This window comes from Ptychodera flava, chromosome 4 (genome assembly GCF_041260155.1).
Source record: "Ptychodera flava strain L36383 chromosome 4, AS_Pfla_20210202, whole genome shotgun sequence".
NCBI classification, from domain to species: domain Eukaryota; kingdom Metazoa; phylum Hemichordata; class Enteropneusta; family Ptychoderidae; genus Ptychodera; species Ptychodera flava.
In genome coordinates, this window is record NC_091931.1 from 5,027,808 (window position 1) to 5,055,067 (window position 27,260).

Consider the following 27,260-nt stretch of genomic DNA (forward strand, 5'->3'; position numbering starts at 1 on the left):
CCAGGATTGCAATCGAATTCGTAAAGGACGGTAACATTGCCGGCAGTAAAACATGTAAGAGGGAGATACAATGTCAGATAGATGCCGCTCATTCTGCTTACAGAATGGTCAAGAATGCCTATAGACTAGTGGATGTCTGGCGACTGGAGGGAAGAAAGAGAGCATCTGTGTCCGAACATAGGAAGTCGAGCTGTCCACTGTCTATGGTCCGAAGAATGAGTGATTACCGCTGAATTTTAAACGTGTAAATGGCATAAGAATCGTCGTGAAGCCTGTCGACGTCGACTGGTGACACAAGTCACGTCAATAGTATATTTCGCATTGCAAGAAAGTTTCCAGTGCTTTATAGCGATGCAACTGTAGTTGAAATAACAAAAATTATTTTATGATTTTATAAAACTAATTTCCAATCATGAGGCAAAGAGAAAAGCGTTGGCTACGTACATCAGAACTATCCCTATAGCCCTTAGGAAGGTAGTGTTTACGGCACTGGGTCGGAAAAATTCGTCTGCATGTCACGAAAATTTCAGTACTCATCCTCCCGCCCCACATGCAAGGAATCCTCGTGACACCTCCCCCCCATTTCTCAAAGAATTGGATTGACACACTGGTAATATATCTTTGCGCTCATATATATATATATATATATATATATATATATATATATATATATATTTTGTATATATATATATATATATATATATATATATATATATATATATATATATATATATATAAACCTTTGCCAATTTCCAATGCCAAGACTCTCCAAAGACGCTTATAAACTTACATCAAATATATATATATATATATATTATATATATATATATATATATATATATATAATATATATATATATATATATATATATATATATATATATTTACTATCGAACACCAGTGTACGTTGACACACAACAGCGTCAACAAGTGTAACCTGAAGAAGGTAGTCTGTGTACTGCCGAAACGTTGGTCTAAATAAGGAAATCTTCCTTGAAGACGGAAACACTGGTCGAGCACACTTTTTTCTTCTACCAAATTTATACATATACATACATACATACATATATGTGATATGTGTTTGTATTTATTTTGTGTATGTGTGTCATTAATACATGATGCAGTGAGAAATCCTGCTTTAAAATAGCGTTGCATCATCTACTATATAGATGTTCTTGTTTGAACATATGAAAATTGTTAGAGCGTTCTTTTATGCAGAGTTGGTAATAGTATACGTAGATTATAAACACAAATATCAATAATACTGGAAGACACTACGCCTTGGAACCATTTCAAATTGATGACGAGATACACAAGCAAACTGACCCAGCATCATCGTGCTGAAACATTGTAATTCGATTGTCTGGCGGAAATTCAACAGATTTATCTGTTAAGCTGGCCGTAGGAAATGTAGCATTTTTGTTATTTCCCAAGTATCCCAAAACCAATCATATTTCAAAAGAAACACATAAGAAATTTTACATTTTCCAGGAATTGGATGGGGACATTTGACACAATCAAATTTCTCACATCTGATAAGAAACTGCACTAACGGTAAGAAAGTTATTTGAAATAAGTGTTTACTTATTTTCATCGACATGGTAGTTATTCTAAACCTCTTAATTTCTTGTCAGGAATGAAGGCAAATCAATATTTTCAGCTTCTGAGATATTGTAAAGCCTGCATTCACATTCCACGCAAGACACCGATCATTAGCATCAAACTTAATAAAAACAGCTATGGAAAGGAGCCTGATAAGGTATTTGAAAAAGTTCTATGGTAAATTAGAAATGTTGTGGTTGAGTATGACACTATTGTCACCAGAAATGATGAATGACAGCATGCCTACCTTTGACACGATAAAGTAATTCATTAACTACTGTAAACTTTTCAACCACAAATTTGACTTTTTCAAACTAATCTTTACGAGTGTAGCGCGGTACTAGGGTACAATCACACAAAATCCTGATACCTGGTAACACTCGACTTGTGCTTCAGCCTTCATTTATATATTGTAAGTGATAATGTCTAACGGATCTTGTAACGTTTTACCTCGAATGGAAATTATTATTGAACCACGTTTTTATGTCATATTAATACAAGAACATTGTCATTTTCATGATTCGTTGATACTTTTGATAATTATTATTGATAAAACAGGTCAGAGCAATCCGTGTGTTTAGCCATACTCTAACAAAAAGCTGCAAAGTAGGGCCATAAACAGCATAATTAAGCTTATGTGCAATTGCATTCGAAAATGTGATACAGAGATGAAGTGTTGGATCAACTAGGAACAGATAATTTCACAGCGTTTGCATATACTAGTAGTTGAACACGGAAGCAACATTTCACGTCTGCATCAAATGTTGGCACAATTGCGCCATCATTATGCTTCAGCTACAGGTACGATGCAATCGCATTTAAAATTCGATATAAGCTTAGACCTTGAGCTGTTAATACTTCAGAGTTCAAATAGAAGCAGATATGACATTATCTCATGATGTTGTATAAATGCTGCAAGCAGTCCCTATATCGGCCAACATAGACAAGAAGTCAATCACTTTGGTGTAAGTTAAACAGGAAATCATTGTAAATGGATCAGGATGTGTTGTAGATAAATTGCAATAGAGGATAAATATTTCACCATCTATGTTTTGCTCTACTCAGTTGCGCTGGAACAATAGCGCAGCTCCTTCCCTTTTAATCATGACGATGTTGAGTAGACAGAGTATAGGCCAAACCCCCTTGCAGCTTTTGATATTGGGATGAACCCTCTTCAGGTCTTCGGACCGCCGGCGGGAAATAATGACGGCTCCCTGTTGTCTATCTATCATTAGGGTGAACCATTTGATTTCTGGGGGGGGGGTGGAGGAAATGGGTGGGGCAACAAATTTTTTTTTTCCCATGACTGTGACAGCAAATTTTTTTTTCTATTGTCAGTCCTGCATCAAATTATTTTTTCTGTATGCAGTGGCAAAGCAAATTTTTTTTTCTCACTTGCCAATTTTTAATACAATATGCTATACATACACGTTATTGGTTCACAACCGGATGTTTTAATAACTTGTTGTGTTCATGGTTCTGCTATTAAAATTTTATGTACAACAAATAACTAGTAAAAAACCAGACTGACAAACTTGACCAGCTGTACTCAAGCTGTGTAGCAGACGTGGAAAAACTCAACAAGAAATCTGCGTCATACCAAGAAAGTATGGTTTTCTACCACTCTCTACAAGCCAAGGTCAAGGCAGTTGTGCAAATGGTAAATGAGAAAATGGCCACCATATCAGCTGTGCATGAGAAAATACAAAGAACTGTACAGAGCTAGCCAGCAGGCAGCAGCCAATAACAGGAGAGCTGCTAACGAAAAAAGAAAGAAGAAGAAAAGAGCTGCGATATCAGCATCACTCAATACCAATCCACAAGTCAAGGCAAAGACAAAGAGAGATGGCAAAGGACATCCACTCAACTGACATTGTCACTTTATTCAACAGACAAGAAAGGGGAGATAAAGGTAGACATATCAGCAGATTATTTTGAGTGATGACTTTGTTTATGTTGGAGTAATATAAAAATGCATATAAAAATCACCAATATTAACGCTTTTGTCCCTTTCCAAAGTGAGAAACCTTTTAATCAAACACAAAACTACTGCAGACAATTTTTAATAAAAATAACAATTTTCCTTTTTTCAATTTTCCTTTCTTACAGATGCTCAGCAGGTACCTGCATGTACCGAACCAAAAAGATATGGGATCTGCCTACTGTCATCCATGAAGCCACTGCCATAGTCTCCAGTAGAGTAATAGTAGCCTGGTTAAACCAGACGGCTGATCTGTTCCATCCACTGAACAGATCAGCCGTCTGGTTAAACCAGGCTGATAGTGACTAGTATAGAAGTGTAGTGATCATACAGTTGTGAAAGTCAGTACTATAGCTGTGTTTTATATAAATCAGTACTGTCAACTTCTCAGGAAAGAAGTCATGTTTTACAAAAGTTGTGTTGTATTTCATTATTTGTTATTGTATTTTCATTGCAAGGAAAGACATATATTTTGAGAATAATATATTGCTTTTAAAAGTAGTTCATTGAATCGTGTCGTTTGTTTTAAATTTTCAGTAGATACAGATCACAGCAAGTCCAATGGTTCCCCTTTAATACTGACTGTGTCAATGCTTTATTGCAACATATTTAAAACACTGTCATCACAATGAAACTTTGAACATTGTGTAGTATTGAAGTTTATTTATATGCCAGATTTTTTACATCAGGATTCACTCTAAAATATTGAAAATATTAGTGCCGCCGTAGGCGGCCGCCCTCCAGCGTTTTTTTTTTTTTTAAATCAGTCCCAAACTTTGGTGATTTTAGCACATGGCGACAATTTTTTTTTCTCTCCTGTCTGTTGGAACAATTTTTTTTTTCTCAAGCCGTTGTTGGATCAATTTTTTTTTTCTGTCCTTCACCTGCCGACAAATTTTTTTTCCCCAGATCCTCCACCCCCCCCAGAAATCAAATGGTTCTCCCCTTACTTGAAACTGTGTACAAAACAAGCCAAGAGTCCTCATAGTGGTATTTAATACACGGTTTGACGTACCGTTGCAATAGGTTCGGGAATAGCCTAAAAAGATTCTAGTATGACCACAATTTCGCAATGGACGTGGGAGGCAGTAGAAGAACATTCGTGCTGAACGAGCTTTCGTCTAACAGGTGTACTAGTTGGCATATCCAATCTCTCTGGCTCATCTTCGCAAAATATTGCTCGGTTATTTTGCAGTGCATGAATATATCAATTTGTAAGTTAATGAAACGTGCACACATTTTCTTTATTTCAGCACCGGCCGGAAGAGAGTACCTTTGCTGAATAACTTGGAAAGAACGCACAATGTTGGCTATTTACTATACTGCGTTCAGAGGTCTGCTCGTCAGCAAGTGATAGGCCCGTACTGGGCCGAACCGGCCTAGTTGTCGTTTGGTAACACAAACGACAATCGTAACAGGTGTTTATGAGTAATAACATCACATTAATCCTTTCTCGACGGACACACCTTGTGACAAAAAGTTGCAATTTACATCATTCTGATACTGTGACAGATTTTTATTGAGTATTATGTCGAGGAAACTCCTCAGTTGTAACATAATTTGCGAACCTCACATTCACGTTAATATTTGGAACAATTCATTTGCCAGTCTTAATTATGGTTATTTTAAATGCTGTAACTCAATTTAACACAAGCTTACATGTGCTGATACAACAAGCACTGTGTTTACATTCGATACCTGTTCGAAGACACACACGTGTGCAAGGAAATGACCTACTTTTGACCCCGTCCGTGACCTTGAAAATCGAACGCTTGATTTTGTGCTGTCTAGAAAGGTTGGCGAATAAATACGAATGAGATCAACTTGCTCGAACGGTCATTGAAGTGAAAGACCGACAAGACGACGAACGCTCGTCGATTATCTGAAATTTTCGTGAAATTTCAAAATTGAGGAAGATTTTCAAAATTGGTCACGCCGATCATGTAAACCTGTTCCGGTGTTAGTGAATAAAGCTAGAAACGATGGAAGCATAGTATCGTTATAGAAATATCTAAATATTATCTTTAAAATCGAAATATTGGGTAAAAACTTATTTTCTCAAAATGGTCGACACACTACCAAGATATTGCTCAGAATGTGAGGTCAGCTGATTCATGCCTGCCGCTAGGGCCATTGGGTATTTAAAAATTATTACCCAGCATTCCTAGATTTATTTATAGCCGATTCATGCCGAACGTTTCCGAAGTAGTCCGGCATGTAATAACAGGTCCTTCTCACGTGAATAAATATACGTCTATCCAATCAGCTACGTCTATATCAATCACATGATCATATTATAAGGAGAAAAGTATGAATAAATTATTTTTCGGACTCGGGTTTTTCCGGTGGCTTTTCTTGTTGGTTTTCTGACAAGCGTAGAAAAGTTTCGCCAAACAGCCGCCATTTTGACCATTTTCACCCAGGAAAAAATCGTTCTTTCTCTTCGTATTCTTTCTCTGTTTTACGATCAAGCCACCAACAGATGTCATAGAGAGATTGGATTTTATTCTGGAAGAAGATTTAGGTGTGGTTAGTCGGGTTTTCGATGAAATATCATGGAATTTCGTCGATGGTGAAGGTCTATTAGTTATTGTAATATTGTATTGTGCCAGCGTATAGGAGCGGACAGTCTACCGATCGTGGGGCCGAGACGATGTAGAAGAGGAAAGGAAACTGTTGATATTTTCTACTATGACTTTTTTACTATTCAAGATGGTTTTCTGGATTTTTCGAGGACCTTCATAAGGATTTTTGATCAACAAGTTCACATCATATTCGTCGGGCGTGCGTTTTCAACATGGCAGACCAGATAGTAGAGGGGCCGCCGAACAAGCGACAGAAGCTTGCTTCTCCAGCCTCTACCCCAGGCGATAATGCCGGTGAGTATTTTCAAAAGTTGTGCCGTATATCAACGTTGTTTGTATTCTTTTGGCCAAATTATTTGTCGATGAATATTTGCCTTGGAAAGATCAGAGTAAGAATTCGGGAAAAAGAAAAAGAAATTGACACGGACGGTTTATGTACGGCGTCATGTTATTATAGCGTATGCTTACGTGCGCTTGGCCGAGGGCTTCTGCGGCCCTGTCCGATTTTCATTTTTACAAGGACAGTCTTGTCACAATATTTAACTCACACCTGCGAAATTAACGTAGCAAATATTTTAACCGTTCCCATTTTGATTTATTAATTTTGCAGAATTTTTCGGAAAATTGCTGTCTTTGGAAGGAGAACTTCCCGATGAATTGCAATCGATGACAAGCGGTGGTACGGTAAACAACCTGAGCAACGGCACAGGTAGTTCCTCAGCGAATAGCGCAAGTACGGGCCCTGATCGCCCGTCGGATACGATTCAAAAGAATCAACAACTTTCACAGCTTTTATCTTCACCGCCGAGGACTTCATCAAATGTATCTAGTAATGCTAATGCAAGTCCCAACCAACAGAATCAAATACAACTTAGCCCAAACATGGGAAACATAAACAATGTGAACGTGCAAAGCCCAGTGGCAAACAGTCTACAGTCACCCCCAAATTCCGTGGGGAACACGTCCGCTGGACGACAGACTCCAAATTCAACTGCTATGAGTATGAGCAATGACACCAGTACGAGTATAGCAACTACAAGTACTATAGCAATGACAAACTCTATGAACTCTCCAAGTACATCGCATCTGCTGCAGGGCAGTGGTGGTGCTGGACAAGCTAATAAACCTTTAATGAACGGACCATATTCTTTATCTTCAAGTAATACTACTCTTACATGGAACACTGCTGTTAGTTCTCCAGCGATGATGCCTGGAAATAATGCTTTAGGAAATGCAATTTCCCAACAAAGTTCACAAACTGGTTTAGCAGGTCATCCTAGCCTCAGTGTGTCACAGGCCCAAGCATTAGCAAAGGTAGGTCACAACCACTTGTAATTTCATTTGCAGTTGTTTTGTGTGATCAAAGACTTGACAAATAAAAAAATGAGGTAAGTAAGAAATATGTTATGGTTCAGGTTCAAAAGCAATGATTTTTAAATTAAAAATGATTGTTATCCAAAGGTAGGATTCCAAAATAAAGTGATGTGTCGTAGACACGTCTGGAAAGGGGACACAACATGGCAGCAACTCTGTTCAAGGTCAGATTTGTAAACCAATGTTTTTATGACTTATTGCTCATTGTGTGGTTTATTAAGTGAAAAAGTAAGGGGAACAGACCAATTTTAATGCATATTGAAGTTTTACCAATGCAGTTTGGTTTTCATGTTCAATTATCAACCGAATCTTTGTACATATTGTGATTGCTGTGCAGCAAGTCTTCAACAATTCAAGATTGTTTTGGTGGTTAAGAATAGGTCACATGAATTTCTGGTCAATTACAAGTACACATATTTGTGTGAAATCTCATCGCCGTAATGATAATAATTCTCCTTTTTCACATTTGTCAGTGTATGTAATAAACTTCAAAATAGATAATATTTCCTTAGTGAAATTGGTGTACAATGTGGCATGTCATTTGTAGGCAGCGTTTATTTATGGTAGCAGAAGCAGTCATGCATGGTGTGTACACTGTTTTAGTAGCGTGTAATATTTTTCATTGTTTTATTGTCTTTAAATCTTTATCTTTCTTTTTTGCTAGATTTATTGTTGCTCTATTCTTTGCATTGAATTTATGTTTGATGAGAGTAAATTAATGTTTTCCTTTTGATGGATAATGAACTTATTCTGTATTTAAGAACATATTGTTGTTGTTAGACATGTTTTTCATGTTATGTTTGGAATGATGTCTTTATATCTAATGTAATAATTTAGAATCTGTATTGAACTCAGGCCTTTTAGTATTAAGTGTTTTGTGATTAATTAATACATCAAAAAAGGTATGTAGGTCTTCAACATTTATTTCTGCAACATCTTTTCATTTCAAAATAATTTATGTAAAAAATATATCTTATCATACACGCAAAATGCTGTTTGGATTGTATGGAACATACAACAGGTTCTTGCCAGATAGTAGATGTGAAAAATTAGTAACTTTCCACAATTCAAAGATAATGATAGTTGTAATGTTATTACTAGTGCTTCAAAGAATAATGTGGGTAACCAAAAGAGTGTACTCATCGATATGAGAGCTAAACAAATAGGGCCAGGCACTTGACATGTATTTCAGAAAGAGCCTTATGTGAATACTGCATGAATGCATGTGGTTACACTGGGATCAAGTTCTGCTGCAGTGTACGTGTTTATGTTTTGTGACTCCTGGTGAGAGTCATTTGACAAGTTGAATGCTTCTTGTGGCAGTATGAAAAATGAAACATTTAAAAGAGTTGCATGGAAATCCCATTTCAGTGTGTTATTATGTTGAAACAGAAGCAAGATCTCAGAAGCATAACATTTTATGGAGGGAAATAATAGCTTTGTCTAGTGTTAGCAGTAGTAGAGCTGTCCAGGAGGCAGTTTGTAAATTTATCAGTTTGTCAGGATTTGTTATTTTTTGAAAGCATTGATATTAGTCATGATTCCATAAATGATAAAAAAATGGCTTGTGATAATGGTAAGGATTACAAAACATCCTGAAAGTTGCTCAACATTATTGCACAGGATTGCAAAAATTGCAGTGAAAACTTATAAGTTGTTTATTAACCTCAACAGGTGTGTGGACTTATGAAATTCATAAAAATATTTTATACTTTGTCGTTGTAAAAGTAGCAATTTTACAATTGTAGCATACATTTTGGTTCTGTATTCAATGTCATATACAGTAGAGTGAATTATTGAAAGTAGGTCAAAAGGTTAAATTGCCAGTGACATGTTGTTTGTAGGTCTTAATATTTTTGTAAGAGCTGTTCTGTTTTTAAGTCAGTCATTGTTCTGACTTTGTGTTCATGCATCTCCAAATTTCAATGCATTTATTTCAAAAAATTGTTCATGCTTATTTTTATGTGTTAAGAAATCAAGAATGTATCTTTTTGATACTATCTGCTGAATCTCTGCTTTTTTGAAGTTTCCAAATTGAGTACTTGGTAGCATGCTGCAGCAGTACCTATGTAGGAAAACTGTTGTACGAAGCACATAGCTTTCATCAGTTCTTAAAATACACTGTGAGGTAAATTTCAATCTATTGAAATTATGCCAATGCTACAAGGGACGTGTACTAAAAACTACCTTGTTACTTTCCTGTGAATTCTGTCTTTTATTGTTGACCATAACATATCTATGCATAGATCACACATGCTTTTTACTACCAAGTTTTCACAAGTGTAATTTTATGTGTTGAAAATTATAATTCATTTATTCACCTTGCAGGCTGGTGGGATATCAAATTTAGGCCAACCAGGAAACACCCCGTTTCTCAACTTTTCGTCTCCAGTATCAAGTCATTCCACCCATGCCTCAACAGTTATGTCCCCAATGACAACGACATTTACTGCAGCAAGCATGGGGTCCACTATGACTGTAAATATGACTAATATGAGTGGCAATGTTGGTATGGGAGGCCATCCTAGAACAATAAATATCGTAAGTCTGTTTGTTCTCTATGTGTTTGCATATATTTGACAAATGTATATACTCAGATACTGGTGATGTGTGTCCATATCATTTGTAGGTAGCTTGTACATGTATCGTTGTTAGCAAATACACCTGATCTGTATCGATAGACATTAAGTGGTAAGCTGTGAACGACTGAAAGATTACTTCCTTTCCCTCAACGTTTTCAATTCTTTCTTTTCAATCAGGGACAGCAAGACCAGCAGGTATCTAAACCTCAACAGCAACAACAACCAGCTCAAGCACAAGTAAGTGCTCCGTCAGCAGCACCAACTGCAGACCCAGAGAAAAGGAAGCTGATTCAGCAGCAACTAGTACTACTTTTACATGCTCATAAATGCCAGAGAAGAGAGCAAGCCAATGGGGAAATCAGACACTGTTCTTTGCCACATTGTCGCACTATGAAAAATGTTCTCAACCACATGACCCACTGCCAAGCTGGAAAGTCCTGCCAAGGTATGCAATCTTGTAGCAATATCTGCATGCTCTGTTGAGTGTAATTTGTGTCTTTCACAACATTTTACATAATCGTTGGTTAGGGTGAAGGTTGCAACGAAATTGCTTAAAAATGTGGCCTGAGTGATGTTGGTTTATTTGTATGTGAAACTTTGGTTGACACATGAAATTTTAAGGACAGGTTTATATGATATTTCACACTTATTGAGAAGTTTCATATTTCACAACCCATACACTTGTATGTGGCAAACACTTTATTAAGAAAATACACTCATGTCATGGTTGTTGGTTCTGGTTTAGGGTTTGCAATTCCAATACAAAACACTCACTCACGTATGCATACTTTTGGTGATGTCATGCCTGGGGTATAAAAAAATGTTTTTCTTTTGTTCTTTCCTGCAGTGGCACACTGTGCATCTTCCAGACAAATCATTTCACATTGGAAAAACTGTACCCGGAATGACTGTCCGGTATGCTTGCCTCTAAAGAATGCTTCAGATCGAAGACAGCATCAAGCCACCACTCAAGGTATATTTTTTTCTTCTGAGAAAAGTTCTCTAGAGAATCTAGCATCATGGTTCAAGTTACCTTTCCATGTAATCGCATGTGCATGTGTTTATGGCATTATAAGACTTGTGTGGTTTTTTGAGTAAGTGTAGGAGTTTTTGGTGGTGAGATTGCCAGTATTGCTCTTGTGAATAATCTAACAAGATATTTCACAACAGTGTCAAAGACATTTGATCAGTATGCATATAAATGTATACACACTTTCTTCCAATGTGTAGCATTGTTGCAAACAGCCACAGGATTGACCACAACTGGCCAAACACAGCCACAGATTGATCACAATTCCATGGAGAGAGCATACGCTGCCCTTGGCTTACAGTACACCGGCAACAGTACAGCTAATCAGCAGAGGCCAAGTCTCCTGTCACCTATAGGTCAGTTTTACATAATTCAGTTTTCAATTTATTTTTCTGTGCTCACTTTTATTGTTGTACAGTCACCATAGAAATCAGTGACTGTCAGCTAGGAATATTGGCAGGGCCCATTTAATGGAGTTCATGGCAATCAGTCATAGAATGAACAAACAAATGAAGACTTTCATGAGGCATGTGCACTGTATATTTTTTGAAATTGCATTTGTCTACATATTCTCCTCAGGTACACAGTGGTGCAAAAACTTATCAAGGGTACCGAGCCCAAAATGAAACTGAAAGATTGTAAAGATTTAATTTGTCTGTATTTAGGGCAAAGTTTACTGATCTCTTTCAACCCGTGAATGATTATCACATTTGCATATTTTTTGAAATAATTTGAAATAATTGATTTCCAGCAAACCTGACTGTTATCACATTCTTAACTACTGTATACGAGGAAATACATTTTTCTTGTCAGTCTCGTGTTCTTTAGTAGGTATCATGACAGATTGAAGTAGATTAGATTATTGATGAATTTGTATGAACTCAGATCGTAACCTCTCTGCTCAAAGCAAGGTTGATTGCTTTTTAACACTAGTAACCCAGTAATAGAGGGTAGCTTTGTCCCCATTCACAAATTATGTCGTTTACCAAAAAAATATTGGACATTTCTAGTGGTCTGTATACATGCACTGGCAGTAATGTTTTTTTGCAAAAATAACTAATTTTTTTGAGTACAGCCTGAACTTCCAGTGTCTCAAATCATCAATATTCATTTCTCTCATGATAGCCATTTGTACTAAGTGGAATAGATAAGCTGTGTACTTTAGTTTGACACACCTCTCCATCTATTACTGTACCTGAAAATGGAACATGGCAACAATTCAAAGTCATCAAATGTTTAGTGCCAATTGCCATTAAATCTGCTCTTCATTTTTTGTCCATTGCATGTCTGGCTGCATTGTGTTCCACCCACAAGACATATGTTGATTCCTACCGCTGTATGAAAGCCAAGTTAACATATCCAGTAAATAGTGAGATACTGGAAGGAATAGGATTATGTTGTTTTGAAATTATTCTCTAAACCATGAAAGTTTTGCTGCAGTGACTTGACTTAGTTGATATGCATATGCTGAAGAAGGAAAGAGTAGAAAAGCCAGTTATACAAGTTACACTTCAGCATGCCTTTGTGTGAAAACGTTACTGTTTTAAATTTCTTTCCAGGAAAAAGTGGTAATTTCAGGTTTGGGTTAGGATCTGGTAACCCTGCTGAAATGCTGAATGCTTCTAACACTGTTCCTAATATACTAGGTACAAGTCCAGGATCAAGCACAGGCTCACCAGCAGCTGTAACATTGCCAGGCGACCTCAATCAGCCTTCAGGTTCCAAAGCATGGCATCAACATGTGACTCCAGATCTCAGAAACCACCTTGTACATAAACTGTAAGTTGTATCCCACTCTTATCTGTGTTCACCTTTCTTTTGTAGGTACACAGAGAGCTGATTTTCAAATACTTCATTGTGTTCACTGTGTTGTGTTGTTAAGTCACTGTAAGGAGCAGTCCATTTGTTACTTTTAACTGCAGCCGTGTTATCCCATGATTTTTTTCCTTGATGTAGAAGAACATTGAAATGTGCTCTGTCCCCACTCTTATGTGCGTAGTTGTAGAGAAATATTTCATATATGCAATACTGGAATTTATTTTATTTATTTGCCTTTCAATAGTTGTAGAGAAACATTTTGGTTTTTTTTCATTTTATTTTCAGGGTGCAAGCTATATTTCCTTCTCCAGACCCAGCAGCAATGAAAGACAGAAGAATGGGTAACCTTGTTGCATATGCACGAAAAGTAGAAGGAGACATGTATGAATCTGCAAGCAGCAGGGTATGTTCCATCTTCATTGCATTGGTTTGGTAGAATGTCCATTGAATTTATTCACAAGCAGTGCCAAGAGTAGACCTAAAAGGAAGTACTATCAAACGTCTTTAAGACTGTACAGGGTCAGTATGTTGACAAGTTGTAATGAGTTATGTAAAAGCTCGCCTTCTGAGAAACAAATTACTAATATCTGTTAAATATCACACCACAGGAAGAATATTATCATCTGCTGGCAGAGAAGATATATAAAATTCAGAAAGAGTTGGAAGAGAAACGACAGAGGCGGATGCAAGAAGCTACCAAGACTGGTAATCCTGTAAAACCTGCTAGTAAGTGTTGTCTTTTTCTTGGAACACCAATACTCTCTTGGCAGCATTGTTACACTGATGTCGTTGTTGTCTTTACAAAACAACATATTCAGTTTGTAAGACAGTGACATCCATTCAAAGGAGAGTTCTCATAAATTTATATGATTTATATCACCTATCAGATGGACCAGTGGATGCAGTGGCATTTTCAAATCGTGGAACAGGATTTGGATCATCACCACCAGCAGCAATACCAGGACAACAGCCAGCACCACCTCAACAGCCAGCACCACCAAGTCTGACTCCATCGCCTTCCCCAGGCTTAGCATCTGTGAGTAGTTTTCCACTTCATTCAAATATCAGCTTCAAATAACACTGGAGTGTCTTTGTTCTGGAAGTTTGACAGACATTACATCTCTCATATATCACTGCATTCTGTTTGCTGCTTTGAGATCTATTTGTGTATCAGGTAATTTGACTGTGAAGCCATTAACAATATCAACCATGCCACATTTTTGTATGTAAGCTAACTTGATTGTAAAGCTGTGAATAATATGAACCATGCAGTTGCAATATATGTGTGGAAGTGTTTGTTTGCATTCAAAGTGTTGACGTGGATAGTATACGTGAACTCTATTCTGCTCAGGTGGGTTTGACACATCTTGTAGCATGTGGATGATGTCACATACGGCTGTGTTGCATGTCAGTTGGAGACGGGATGGAGGTGTACAAAACACACAGGTCTTCTTAACTTTCATTTCTATAATCTTGAAGACATTTCATGACTCCAGTGGCATTTGTCATATATCGTCACATCACAGATACAGTTGTTATGACACTATGAATATGTACCAATGCCAGCTTGAGCATTATATGTATCAATGCTAGCTAGAGCATTAACTGCCTGTTCTGCATACTTTATATGCTCTCTACTCTGTTCCTCTAATCATTCTTTCTAAAAACTGTCCTTTGTTGGCCTGACACTGCATAGTGGTTCTTCAGTGCAGGGGAGTTGCTCTGTAATCGTACTCCCACTTTGTATTCGGTGGTCATGAAATGCATTTGGTATTCTTACCACCACTTATACTACACATGTTGTATCGTACGACCTTTGAACTTATGTTGGCCCCCTGCTGTTATTGTAATTACTCGTAACCATGATTGGTTCTGTCACCAGATGATCACATCAGCTCCATCAACACCTGCTACCCCTCAGACTACTCCTCCAGCTTCACAACCTCCTCCTCCAATACCACCAACACAACCACAACAACAACTGACATCTCAGAAACCCATGGAACAGGTTGCAGTGCAAGACAGAAATCAACAGGTTAGAAATCAGTGCTAACTTTCATCCTTTGTGCATGTATGGTGGTGTGGTAATGGGTCATGGTAAGCCTTATACCATCAGTAGTCACATCATCTTAATATCTCTTTCTTCTCTTGCAGACTCTACCGTCACGGCCGTCTATAACTCCACAAGTCCCACAGCCACAGTTACCAATGGCTCCACCACAACAGCCTCAGAGACCACAGAATGCTGCGCAGCAACAACCAACACCACAGCAGCCACAGACAACACAACAGCAACCACAAACACCACAGCAGCAAGCACCACAGCAGATGAAGCCACAGCTGCCATCAACTCAGATGCAGCAAGTCCCAGCTTCCAAACCTCAACAGCAGAATGAACGAAGTCCCTCTGTACAAGAGCAGAAAGTACCAGTCGGACAGCTGCAGCAATCCAGTAGTGGAGGAAAACAACTGCCTTCATCTCAAGTGACACAGTCTAATTCCATTGGCAAGGACAATGGTGCAACCACACCAGTGTCCAGTGAGGGCAAAATAGAGATTAAGACAGAGCCTGGTGTGAAGCAAGAATCACTAGAAATGGGTGGAAACTCTGAGAGTTCTGGAACAACCACTACAACCACTACAACCATAACAACTACAACCACATCAACTACAGATAGCAATGGAAGTACAACCACCACAACGCTTTCTACGCCAAAACCTGGTAGTGGTGAGATGCCTCCTCCAAGAACACCAAGACAGAAAAAAGGTAAATCAGTTCTACTAATGTAGTTTGTGTATTACCCACTGAGGCATAACAGAGTGACACATGGTGGCAAATTATCATTGTCTAATGTTGGTATTCATCTGTTTTAACTTCAGTATTCCGACCAGATGAGTTGCGACAAGCATTGATGCCAACCCTTGAAAAGCTGTACAAACAAGATCCAGAATCCTTGCCATTCCGACAACCTGTGGATCCAAAGTTACTTCAAATACCTGTAAGTCACATAGACAATTGCTGTAGAATATGAGTTCTAATGCTGTTGGTAGACACAGCCCTCAACATGCATAAGAGAACACTGGATGTATACTTGTGTGTGTAATTGAATTCATGTCATCGTATGGTTTTAAAGTGAGATGAAATGGTTGATCCCAAGTAGTGAATTTTCATTATTTATAAAAGAAAAGAAGTGTGTGTATTGCATAGAAATTCAATGAAGCTGAATGAGAGACTTGTCTTGTTCTAGGATTATTTTGACATTATCAAGAATCCAATGGATCTCTCAACAATTAAGAGGAAACTGGATACGGGGCAATATCAAGATCCATGGCAGTATGTAGATGATGTGTGGCTGATGTTTGAAAATGCCTGGCACTACAATAGGAAGACTTCAAGAGTGTATAAATATTGTTCAAAATTAGCTGAGGTCTTTGAAGTGGAAATAGATCCTGTCATGCAGTTGTTGGGGTACTGCTGCGGTAGAAAGGTAGGTGAACTTGCTGCAATTCATTGCAAGGAATACTTTACATTGTTCCGTGATCAAAACTCTGGATATAGTATAAGTAGCAGTCATTGACTAACAAAGGAATGGTGCTTCACTAATCTTGTCATTTCTGTGGTTCATAGTCTGTACTGATTATTTATTGAGAAATGTACGTTCATTTATATCAACAGCATGTATTCCACCCTCAAGTGCTTTGTTGTTATGGGAAACAGTTGTGTACAATACCAAGAGATGCAAGTTATTGGAGCTATCAAAACAGGTTTGTAAAAGCAGTTGTAGTGTTCGTTAGTTGTGAGACAGTACTTGATCACAATTAGGAGAAAGACTGTAAAATTCCATGTCAATGAATAAGTAGTGAATGTTGTAGTATGGAATAGACCAGAAGAAATTGCATAGTGTTTAAGGCCAACAAATGATATAATGTGAGGTCATTGGAAGACAAGAGAAGAAGAAGAAGAATATTGTCAATGCAACAGTTGAAAGTGTAACAGAACCAACGCTCATTGTGAACTTGCAGAATGGGGATGAGAGTTACCAATTATTTCAATGTAGATGTTATTTATTTCCAGTTGGTGTTGACAGTTGTAGTAATGTTAGATGTGATATTAACCAAGCAGTTATTATGTGCACATTGCATGGTGTGGTTTTATTGTACCACATGCAAGGTGCAAGCATCCAAAATTCTGCTAACAATGACTGAATATCCAGGCCGGGTACTTTCTGTAACGGCTGGATCTCGATTGCAGCTACTTAACAAAAACCGATAGATATCTTTCATTGCAAAAGTCATTATCAGCTGATGAAAGAACTCCATAGCTCATTACCATGTCATCTTAATTCTTGTAGTTTAATTTTGCATCTGTCATACTTAGTGTTTAGTTAAGTAAAGAAATCAAATTTTGTCCAATTTTAAAAACGTAAAGGTGCTGGTTGCATAACACACCCAGAAATCTATCGGTTTTTGTGAGTGCTACAAACAACTACGAACAAAATTATGTCGTGACCTGCAGGAAAGTGATGTGGCTTCACCTCCATTTTTTTTCCTCTCCACCTTTGCGCCTGCATGCATTCAATATTCAAGCCACAATGAGTCCCGTTCCAGTGCTGCAAACTCTATGTTCATGCTTCTGTGATTTTTGGTGACAGGCTTTGTTGTAGTACATGCTAATTGTAGCAGTAATGTTGGGAATATGGGTTTTCAAAAAATCCATCAATGCCAAAGCTTATCCCTCGCCTCAGTCACTTCCCTGCAGGTCAGACAAAAAAACCTGATGTTTTTTCTCATATTTTGGCACAACTTGGCTAATTGCTTGCCCTTGCTTTCTCTTTTTGTGTTGTTTGTATATGTTGTGTACGGTGGTGTTCCCGTGGTGGCCTTTGACATCCAGTTCACGGAGTCTTGGCCTTCTTTCTGACAGATACCATTACTGTGAGAAATGTTTCAGTGAGATTAGAGGAGAAACTGTCACTCTGGGAGATGACCCCTCCTCACCGACGACGTAAGTATAATTTCATCATAACATCCATCTTATAAGTTTTGAAGTATTTTAGTTCCATAAATCATTAAGGCCTCTCATTGATTTAGAATCTTAATCAAAAATCATGTTAATTTACTAGGTTAGATATAATAAAGCAATTAATATGTTTGATTTATCCAATGGAGTTTAACCAGCTTTGAACAATGAATATATTTTTTGTCTGTATCCCTTGTGCATTTATTCGGTATTGTGCCTCAGCAACATATGTTCCTATGTGTCAAAAGCCAAGGGAAAGCATGCATAATGGATCTCAGTGGCATACAAAGTTCAAGTACTCAAAACTTTGAATACTAAGAACATTTCTGCAGAACATGCAATCAGAGTCAAACTGAATTTACATGTGACATCATACTTCACAGCAATTCTGAAATTAAGGATGGAAATGAAAGTATGAAAAGTTTAAATTTTTTTTTGTTTACGTAAAGTAATGGCACCATGTCAGTATTGACTTTCAATCATTCCTGTGTCTCGAAAACTTTTGCAGTGTTTCCCTACATGTATCTATGACAAGTTCCATTTCCCCTCATTAGAGACAACTTATATTTCATATTTACCAAAACGGTTGCCAGATTGTAAAGTGTTAAGTTGTGATAGTTACAACTGAAAAGTAACATCATGAGGACTATTTATGAAAATCTGAACAAGAAAACAAAGTACAATGTACCTCAAAAATAAATTCGTGCACTGAAAATTGCTGATATGTGCAATGATGTACTGTAATGGTGTTTGGTAGGGTGTCCATTCATTGAATAAAACCACTTTTGTACGAAAAGGAAGCATCAATGCACAACTAATGTGCTATATGTATGTTGCTGTTTCTTGAATACATGTTCATATTGTAACTGTAGAATCACCAGATTATGTTAAAGTGCCATTTTGAGAAGTGGGTACACACGTTTGGCCCTGTGCAAGTGACTACAGAAATAAATTTCATCAAAGTATTTTAAAGCATTGTACCACAGAGCTTCTTGGCTTCTCAAACCCTATATGTACAATTAGCCATGATAATGATATCATTTCAGTTATTGTGATTTCATGGGCATGACACCATTTAGGGTGTTTTGAAGAGACTATCAGCCTAACCATTGTTTGGATGTAAGCTTGTGTCACATTTGTTAATAATACAAAAAACAGTTTTGACCTAATTTTTCTTTGCCACACACATGCTACTGGACCATCTTACCAAACTTCAAGTTGCATTCATAGTAATGAGTTTAACTTAATGTTATCAAAATCATTGATGTGTACAGATTTCTTGAGTTAGTTTGTTTCTATCTTACACTAACAGGACAATAAGGAAAGAACAGTTCAAGAAAGCCACAAATAATGCTTTTGATGTAGAACCGTAAGTATCAAGTTTCTTCTTTGTATTGGTTTGTTTCATGATGACTTGTACAAGTACAAGAATGAAGGAATTTGAAAACAGGAAAGGATAGAGTTCTGATAGATGAAGTTTGATCTCTATTGAACTTACATTGTTTGAGCTAAGCTGCACTGATTTTGATCCCAGTATAATGATGTCTGTTGAGGCCAAGTTCTTTTTATTTGTCCAAGGAGATAAGCAATGTGAAGTGTGTCTGTAATGTGACATGTACAACAGTAAAATGATTGACCATGCATTTCCTTTGCCTTGCAGTTTTGTAGACTGTTTAGAGTGTGGTCGCAAAGTACATCAAATCTGTGTCCTTCACAATGAAACAATATGGCCGGGAGGGTAAGTGTGTTGTATTTGTGTGTATGTATGTATGAACATAGACCTTAAAAACGGAACATTTGTGAGAAGCTGATTTTAATTGCCCTGTTTATGAAGAATGGCTTTATGATGATTTATGGCAAGTTTTTACAAAATGCCTGAAAGCATGAGTCTGTGTATTTTATGGTCGGTCTCTTTTGTCATGAAATCAAATTGAAATCATTTTTGTCAATATGCTTTTTCATTGGCAAAGTTGCCTCTTGAATATTGATTTGCTGAATTGTGATTAAATATTGTGTAATGAGAAAACTTGTTTGCCTTGACAGATTCACATGTGACAATTGCCTGAAAGCAAGGGGGATGAAGAGGAAGGAGAATAAATTTAGTGCAAAACGTAAGTACTTCAGAATGTTCACGAGGGACCACTTAACCAGCTCTGAAATTTCAAGATAAGTTTTACCTTCTGCAATACTGACAGATGAAACCTTTGTAATGAGACTTCAACCATCAGTAGTCTTCTGGCTTACGATATTTACCGTACAATTTTGTTGTTTTCTGTGGCAAAAATGGAACTAAAGCTGAGGAAAGCGAGTGTGCAAAAGGGTGAAAGAAATATGAGCACCAATCACTAGAACCTCCCAAATTTTGATGAGAAAGCAAGGACTTTGCAAATGTACTGGTATTGATATTAATCCTCTTTCTCCCAAGTACTATTTATATTTATGGTTTCTCTATGGAGCCTGGTAGAAAGACAATTAATGCCACTTTGTTATTTGATATCTTTTTCAGGATTACAAACCAGTAAATTAGGTACACACATAGAAAATAGGGTTAATAAATTTCTTCGAGACAAACAAAGTGGTGCTGGGGAAGTGACAATCCGAGTAGTGTCCAGTACAGATAAGACAGTAGAAGTGAAAGCAGGCATGAAGAGCAGGTAAGATATTGCCTATCACCTCTGAAAAGATTTGGTTCAAGGGTATGAAAAGTTTACATTCTCTACGGTTATAGTTAGGGTGATGTTTCTAGCTAACTGTATTGTGGAATGAATGAATGAATACTCACATTTACATAATCCCATTCCAATAAACTGTATAATGAAACTAACCAAGATAATGCCACATATAGTGTGTCAGGGGTGTGAAATGACAGAACAGTGGTATGCAGTATTCAAAGTGCATCACTATTATGACATTATGCAGTCAGACCAAAGTTGGAAGTCAAAGAAATTGTTTTATCTTGTTTGACATTGTTCTACAGGTTTGTTGACAATGGTGAACTTCCAGATAGTTTCCCATATCGGGCCAAGGCTCTCTTTGCTTTTGAAGAAATTGACGGTACAGATGTCTGTTTCTTTGGTATGCATGTTCAAGAGTATGGCGCGGATTGCCCAATGCCAAACACTAGGTGAGTCTAACTTTTGAATATGATGGCCACTGTTTGATGGTAGGTCAGTGTAGAAATGAGAACACAGTAAAAAGGGCACTCACAAAATACAAGATCATTCCCTTGTACAGACACACTGTCATGTCATGTTATTGCAGTGTTTTGCTCTAAGCCAGTGGAGTGAGATTTCATTTTTTCAGGTTTACTCCAAGTAAAAGATATTTTGTTATCAATTAAGTGGCATATCAAGCCTTTTACTTTACTGTCAGTATTTTGTACTTGTGATATTAATTTGTATTTAGAGTCTAGTCACATCATCCACGCGACTTATTTTACAAAAAACACAACTGACTGAAATAGCTTCAGTATGAAATATATCATAGTCATTTAGAAGCATGTCGTCAAGTAATGTATCATTGTAGATTTTGTAACTTTGCAGATGGAAAATCTATTTGCAGACAATAACACAATGATATACTGTTCTTATGTTGCAGGCGAGTGTATATTTCTTATCTTGACAGTGTTCATTTCTTCCAACCTCGTCATTTCCGTACTGCTGTGTATCATGAAATTCTAATTGCCTACTTGGAGTATGCCAAGAATTGTGGGTAAGTAGTTCCTTCAAGATGCTTTGTATTTTGGCAGCTATCCCTTTTTAGGTCATCGATAATTCTGCAGAAGTCAGAAAATTTAGTGTGAAAAGTATAAAAGAGGGTTGTGTGAAGTGATTTGGAATATCATATAGACCATGTTGTACATCATCAGTTCGTCCAGTTGAGTAGAAAACTGTCACGCAAGAACTTTGTTGAATCTGAAAACTTTGTGTTCTTCCAAAGGTATGAAATGGCACATATCTGGGCATGTCCACCAAGTGAGGGAGATGACTACATATTCCATTGTCATCCACCGGAACAAAAAATACCCAAACCAAAGAGACTCCAGGATTGGTACCGGAAAATGTTAGACAAAGCAGTAGTTGATAAAGTAGTTATGGATTTCAAGGTAATGTTAATTTTTCTTTCTGTAAATCCTGTCTTTCAAATATTCAAAATTGAACTCAAGGAAAATATATTTTACTTTGTGTCCTCAGCTGGTAACTGAAGTGACATATATCCTCACTCAGCTTCATGATTAATCTTAGCCAGCATTTGTATTAGCAGTTGCACAGTGTCATTGACAGAGTAAAGTTCTTATGGTCATGATAACATTTAAAACACCGTTGAGGTGATGTACTCCCACCCATTCATACATCTTGACTAACTGCATTATTTGAAAATTATCCTCTTAGGATATTCTGAAACAGGCCACAGAAGATGGACTGTCAAGTGCCAAAGAGTTGCCATATTTTGAAGGGGATTTCTGGCCCAATGTTCTAGAGGAAAGCATCAAAGAGTTAGATCAAGAAGAAGAGGAGAGAAAAGCTGCCGCTGCTGCAGCTAATTCACAGGAAGAAGCAGAACAGGTCAGTCACTTTGTCAGCTACATCTTGTGAAAAAAAAGTAAATGAGATCAATCTGACTTATTATAATGAAAGGTAATCTGGATGGAATGAATCACGCAACATCTTTGCTGTGAACTGGTCAAGCAAGCTTGTGAAGAGGAGAATATCTGAAAGAATTGGCTGGCAAATGGGATTATCTTATGTTAATACATCTGTTCATCTTATTGATATCAGGGTAAAGCTGGAAGTAAGAAGGCTCAGAAGAAAGTGAAGAAAACCAACAAGAGTAAGAGCAATAGTAATCGTAAAAACAACAAGAAGCCCAACTTCCCTCAGCAGGGTAATGATCTCTCCCAGAAACTCTACACTACCATGGAAAAACACAAAGAGGCAAGTAGTTTCATGATGGTTTTAGTGTGTAGCATGTCAAGTTGTGTCTTTGTCGCTTTTTATCTCTGTAAGACGTCGTATGTTGTTTTACTTTGTTGATACCAAACTCTGAAGTTATATGCTTACAAACTAATGGAGAACAAAATGCAATGTGAAAGTAGCCATCAATTCAATGTGTAGTGAGTGTATGACAGTGAGGTTGTGTCAGGATCAGGAATGTAGAGTTTGAATATTTTGTTCTTTTCTTTGATGAACTTCAGGTGTTCTTTGTGATAAGGCTACAGTTGCTCCCAACAAATCCACCACCAACCTTTGATCATGATCCACTGACAAGTTGTGATCTGATGGATGGACGTGATGCATTCCTGACTTTAGCCAGAGAAAGACACTACGAATTCTCTTCACTGCGGAGGGCAAAGTGGTCCAGTATGGCTATGCTAGTTGAACTACATAATCAGGGCCAGGACCGATTTGTATATACTTGTAATGCCTGCAAGCATCATGTAGAAACCAGATATCACTGTACTGTATGTGATGTAAGTACAATTCTTTGGAGCTTTTATTTCTCAAACGGTTTATTTTCAGATTGACTTTCTTGACAATACTCCTTTTGTTACTTGCAAATTCACACTAATTCTCGTGTTTGCTATATTTTGATTGATTGCATAGCCCACAGTTATTTCCTACACATTGCATAATATTTTCTGAACAGTTGCCATTTAGTTTAAACGAGAGAATAGCTTGATACAGAATAGTATTTAAGTATTGATTATAGAGACATTACATATGCTCAGCCTACCACAAGTTCTAAAGCTTTCAGCGCCAAAATTTCCAATGATATCATCATTTTTCTCGGAACAGTGGGTTATAAGTTGTGTACACCAGACAATAGTGTAGATATCTTCTTTGTATAATATCAGAACATCCATACACGTGGGTTTATTTGCCAAATTTGAAAAATTTCAAAATGTCATTGAACTACAGTGTAATTACATGATTATATGTAAATTATTACTCTTTGTTTCAGGACTATGACCTCTGTGTACCATGTTATCAGAAAATCAGCCATGAACACAAAATGGACAAGTGGGGATTGGACCTTGATGTTGACCAACAAGCCAATCAGACGCGCAGTCCTCAGGAATCCCGCCGGCAGTCTATTCAACGCTGTATTCAGTCCTTGGTGCATGCCTGTCAGTGTCGGGATGCAACTGTCGTTTGCCAAGCTGTCAGAAGATGAAACGTGTTGTGCAGCACACTAGGAGTTGCAAGAGGAAAACCAACGGTGGCTGTCCAATATGTAAACAGCTCATTGCATTGTGTTGTTACCATGCAAAGCATTGTCAGGAAGCAAAATGTCCTGTACCGTTTTGCTTGAACATTAAACACAAGCTTCGTCAGCAGCAGCTGCAACACAGGCTGCAGCAGGCACAGATGCTGCGTAGACGTATGGCTACCATGCAACAGCGACAGATGCCAGCGTCCCTTCCACAGAATACTGCTCCAGGACAATCTCATCCCTCACCCAGTATTCCGCAACAACAACAGCCTGTGAAGCCGCCGCAACAACCTGCTGCCACAGCAATGACAACGCAGAACATGGGAACACCCCCTCCAGGTGCTGTTTTAGCTGCAGAAAATGCACAACTCATGGCAACAATGCAGCAACAGAGGGCTCAGCAGATTCAGCCGCAGAGAACACCATCACCTTCCGTTGGTAAAGGTAGTCCAATGCCTGCACCTCAACAAGTTAATGTAAATCAGATGAATCAAATGCCACCGCCAAGTAGTGCACCTCCTCAACCACAGAAACCCATGCAGCCTACTCCACAACCTGTCAGGGGACCGATAGGTGGAATGGAAAGGTGGAAATTCCCAGCATCAGTACCCAGTCAACCGATGCAGCAAATTCAGCCTATGCCACCGGGCATACAGCCCCATCCAAGAAATGCTGCAATGGCACCACAGGGACTGAGACAAAATGTACCGTCGGCTGCTCTGCAGCAGTTATTGGACACTTTGAAAGGACCTAGCACTGCTCAACAGCAGCAGAAAGTACTCAATATTCTGAAATCAAATCCACAACTTATGGCTGCCTTTATCAGACAACGGTCCCTGCACCAACAGCAACAACAACAGCAGCAGCAGCACCAACACCAGCAGCAACAACAGCAACAAATGGGTCAACAGTTGGGACAACAGATGAGTCAGCAGCAAATGCAGCAGATGAGTCAGTTGGGACAACAGTTAGGACAACAGATGGGACAACAGACAGCCCAGCAACAATTGACGGCTCAACAGCAATTGACGGCCCAACAGCAGCAGCAGCAGCAACAACAGCAACAGTGGCAGCATTCACTACGTGCACACCAGTTACAACAATTCCAATCATCTCAGATGCCTTTTGGCCAGGCACAACCACAGAGAAGGCAACAGCTTACAGTTCAACAACTGCAACAGTTGAAGCAAGTTGCCAGCCAACAAGGGCCCGGGGATGCAAGCCATCAACTTCAACAGTTCCAGCAACAACAACAGCAACAACTTCTTCATGCCCAGCAAGAACAATTGAAACAGCAGTTGGCCAATTCTCAACAAGTACAGGCTGGCATGAGTCCACAACAGCAGCAAATGCTGGCTGCTCAGTCACCACAAGTTATGAATCAAGTGAGATCACCACAGGCTGCATTTGTTCAACAGGTCAGGTCACCTAATCCTACTGCATCTCCAAGACCACAGTCTCAACCCGTACCTTCGCCAAGGACACACACTCAATTATCACCTCACGGTGTACCGCAAAGCCATTCTCCACATCCAGGTAGCGTAGGACCACCTGAACCAATGCAGACTGACCAACCAATGCTGCCACAAAATCCCACCCCACATCCAAACATGCCCCAACTTAGAAGTCCTGCCGACCCAGCATTAAACAGAGAGGACACTGAAATGGCCCCACTTGCTCCACAGGACCAACTTACCAGATATGTTGAGACTTTGTAGTACACAGTATAGAAATGACAGTTGGTCCAAGTGATATTTTTTTTCCTTTTCCCATTTTTTTCCAAAGAAGAAATCTTGAAAAAATTTTGAAAGAAGAGCTGTTTTATTAACATTTTATTTTATATTTTTCCTTGTGGTATCTGTACAAGTCGTAGGTAATATTAAATGTCAGGAGAAACCTGATGTACCACAAGACTGATTTTTGTAGATTGTATGTACATGTAAACTCTTGTGTCATTTAATATATAATTTGTATAGCTAAGCCTTGAAAAAATGTTTCTTTCATGGCAAATCATAGACCATTGCATACTTAAGAATCTTGTTTGTCTTCTTTTTTCCAAGACATGAAGTAGAGTTTTAGTGAGTAGTTGAAAATTGTACTGTACAATTCTTTCTTTTTTTTCATTTTAAAAAGTGGTAGCTGTCCATGTTTGTGTCAAAAAAAGTTTATAATATTGAATGATAGGGAAAATGAAATCATGCAGGTTCTAATATATAAATAATAATATTTGAAAAAAAGAGAAAAAAACATGGGAATTCTTCAATGAAATCACTGTACAAAAAGGCACATGAAAAGAGCTTATTTCCTACTTACACATGATAAGCATAACCCTAATAAATGTGTGCACTTTTCCAATTTTAATTGTCAATGCATTTGTTCTAGTTTTCTTTTGTTGTCACCATTCATGGTATTCTGACGTTTCCTGTTGACTTGGGCCATGCTGGCTGAAAAGGAATGGTCAGGATACTGGTGTGGTGTACAACTAACTGCCCCATCCCTTGAGTGAGAGAATGCCCAGTTGACGAAAATCTATCAGAGTATAAAGAAAATGTATGGATGACTGCTGCATATTACTATGACAAAAGTTTGGATGGTCACTATCTTTATCTATCATCAGTTAGGGACCCTGGCTATGGAAGAAAAACAGCCCATGCAGATGACTTTTATTTGACTTTATGTTTGTCAACGCAGTGTAGCAACTACATGGGTACGGTCCGTAAAGTATTGAATATGGTAGTGTCGAAATATCTAAGAATGCAATGTTACTGATACTGTAGGGGGGGGGGAGCATCAACTTCCTTGTGACTGTTACTGTTTGCTACAATTTTCAGCACTGCCACACAAAGAGAAAGAGGATGTGATCCTGCTTCAAACTTGCTTCCATAAATATGAAACACTATCCAGGAGCCTTGCACATTGTCTGATGAAAGCCCCCCTTTGAATATTGTAGGCATATACAAGCTTGCATACTTCATGAAGCCCTGTTGTATATAATATAATAAATTTAACCATGAGGGGTTGCCATGTGGAATATTGGACAGGTTCATACCCATGTA

General features: G+C 38.0%; 1 protein-coding gene across 1 annotated transcript; it reads left to right on the forward strand.

Annotated features, from left to right (window-relative positions):
- The first annotated feature begins 5,940 nt into the window (after positions 1-5,940).
- On the forward strand, positions 5,941-26,083 carry LOC139130744 (CREB-binding protein-like). Its single transcript, XM_070696530.1, is given in 28 exon segments — positions 5,941-6,461; positions 6,778-7,481; positions 9,870-10,082; positions 10,301-10,568; positions 10,971-11,096; positions 11,354-11,509; positions 12,713-12,932; positions 13,257-13,374; positions 13,580-13,697; positions 13,859-14,007; positions 14,854-15,006; positions 15,126-15,738; positions 15,852-15,970; positions 16,220-16,459; positions 16,648-16,736; positions 17,896-17,976; positions 19,304-19,360; positions 19,652-19,729; positions 20,035-20,102; positions 20,498-20,645; positions 20,969-21,115; positions 21,589-21,702; positions 21,931-22,096; positions 22,383-22,556; positions 22,770-22,925; positions 23,186-23,461; positions 23,953-24,130; positions 24,133-26,083. Coding segments are annotated over 28 exon segments (6,801 nt in total). The 5' UTR covers positions 5,941-6,379; the 3' UTR covers positions 25,923-26,083.
- The last annotated feature ends 1,177 nt before the right edge of the window (positions 26,084-27,260 follow it).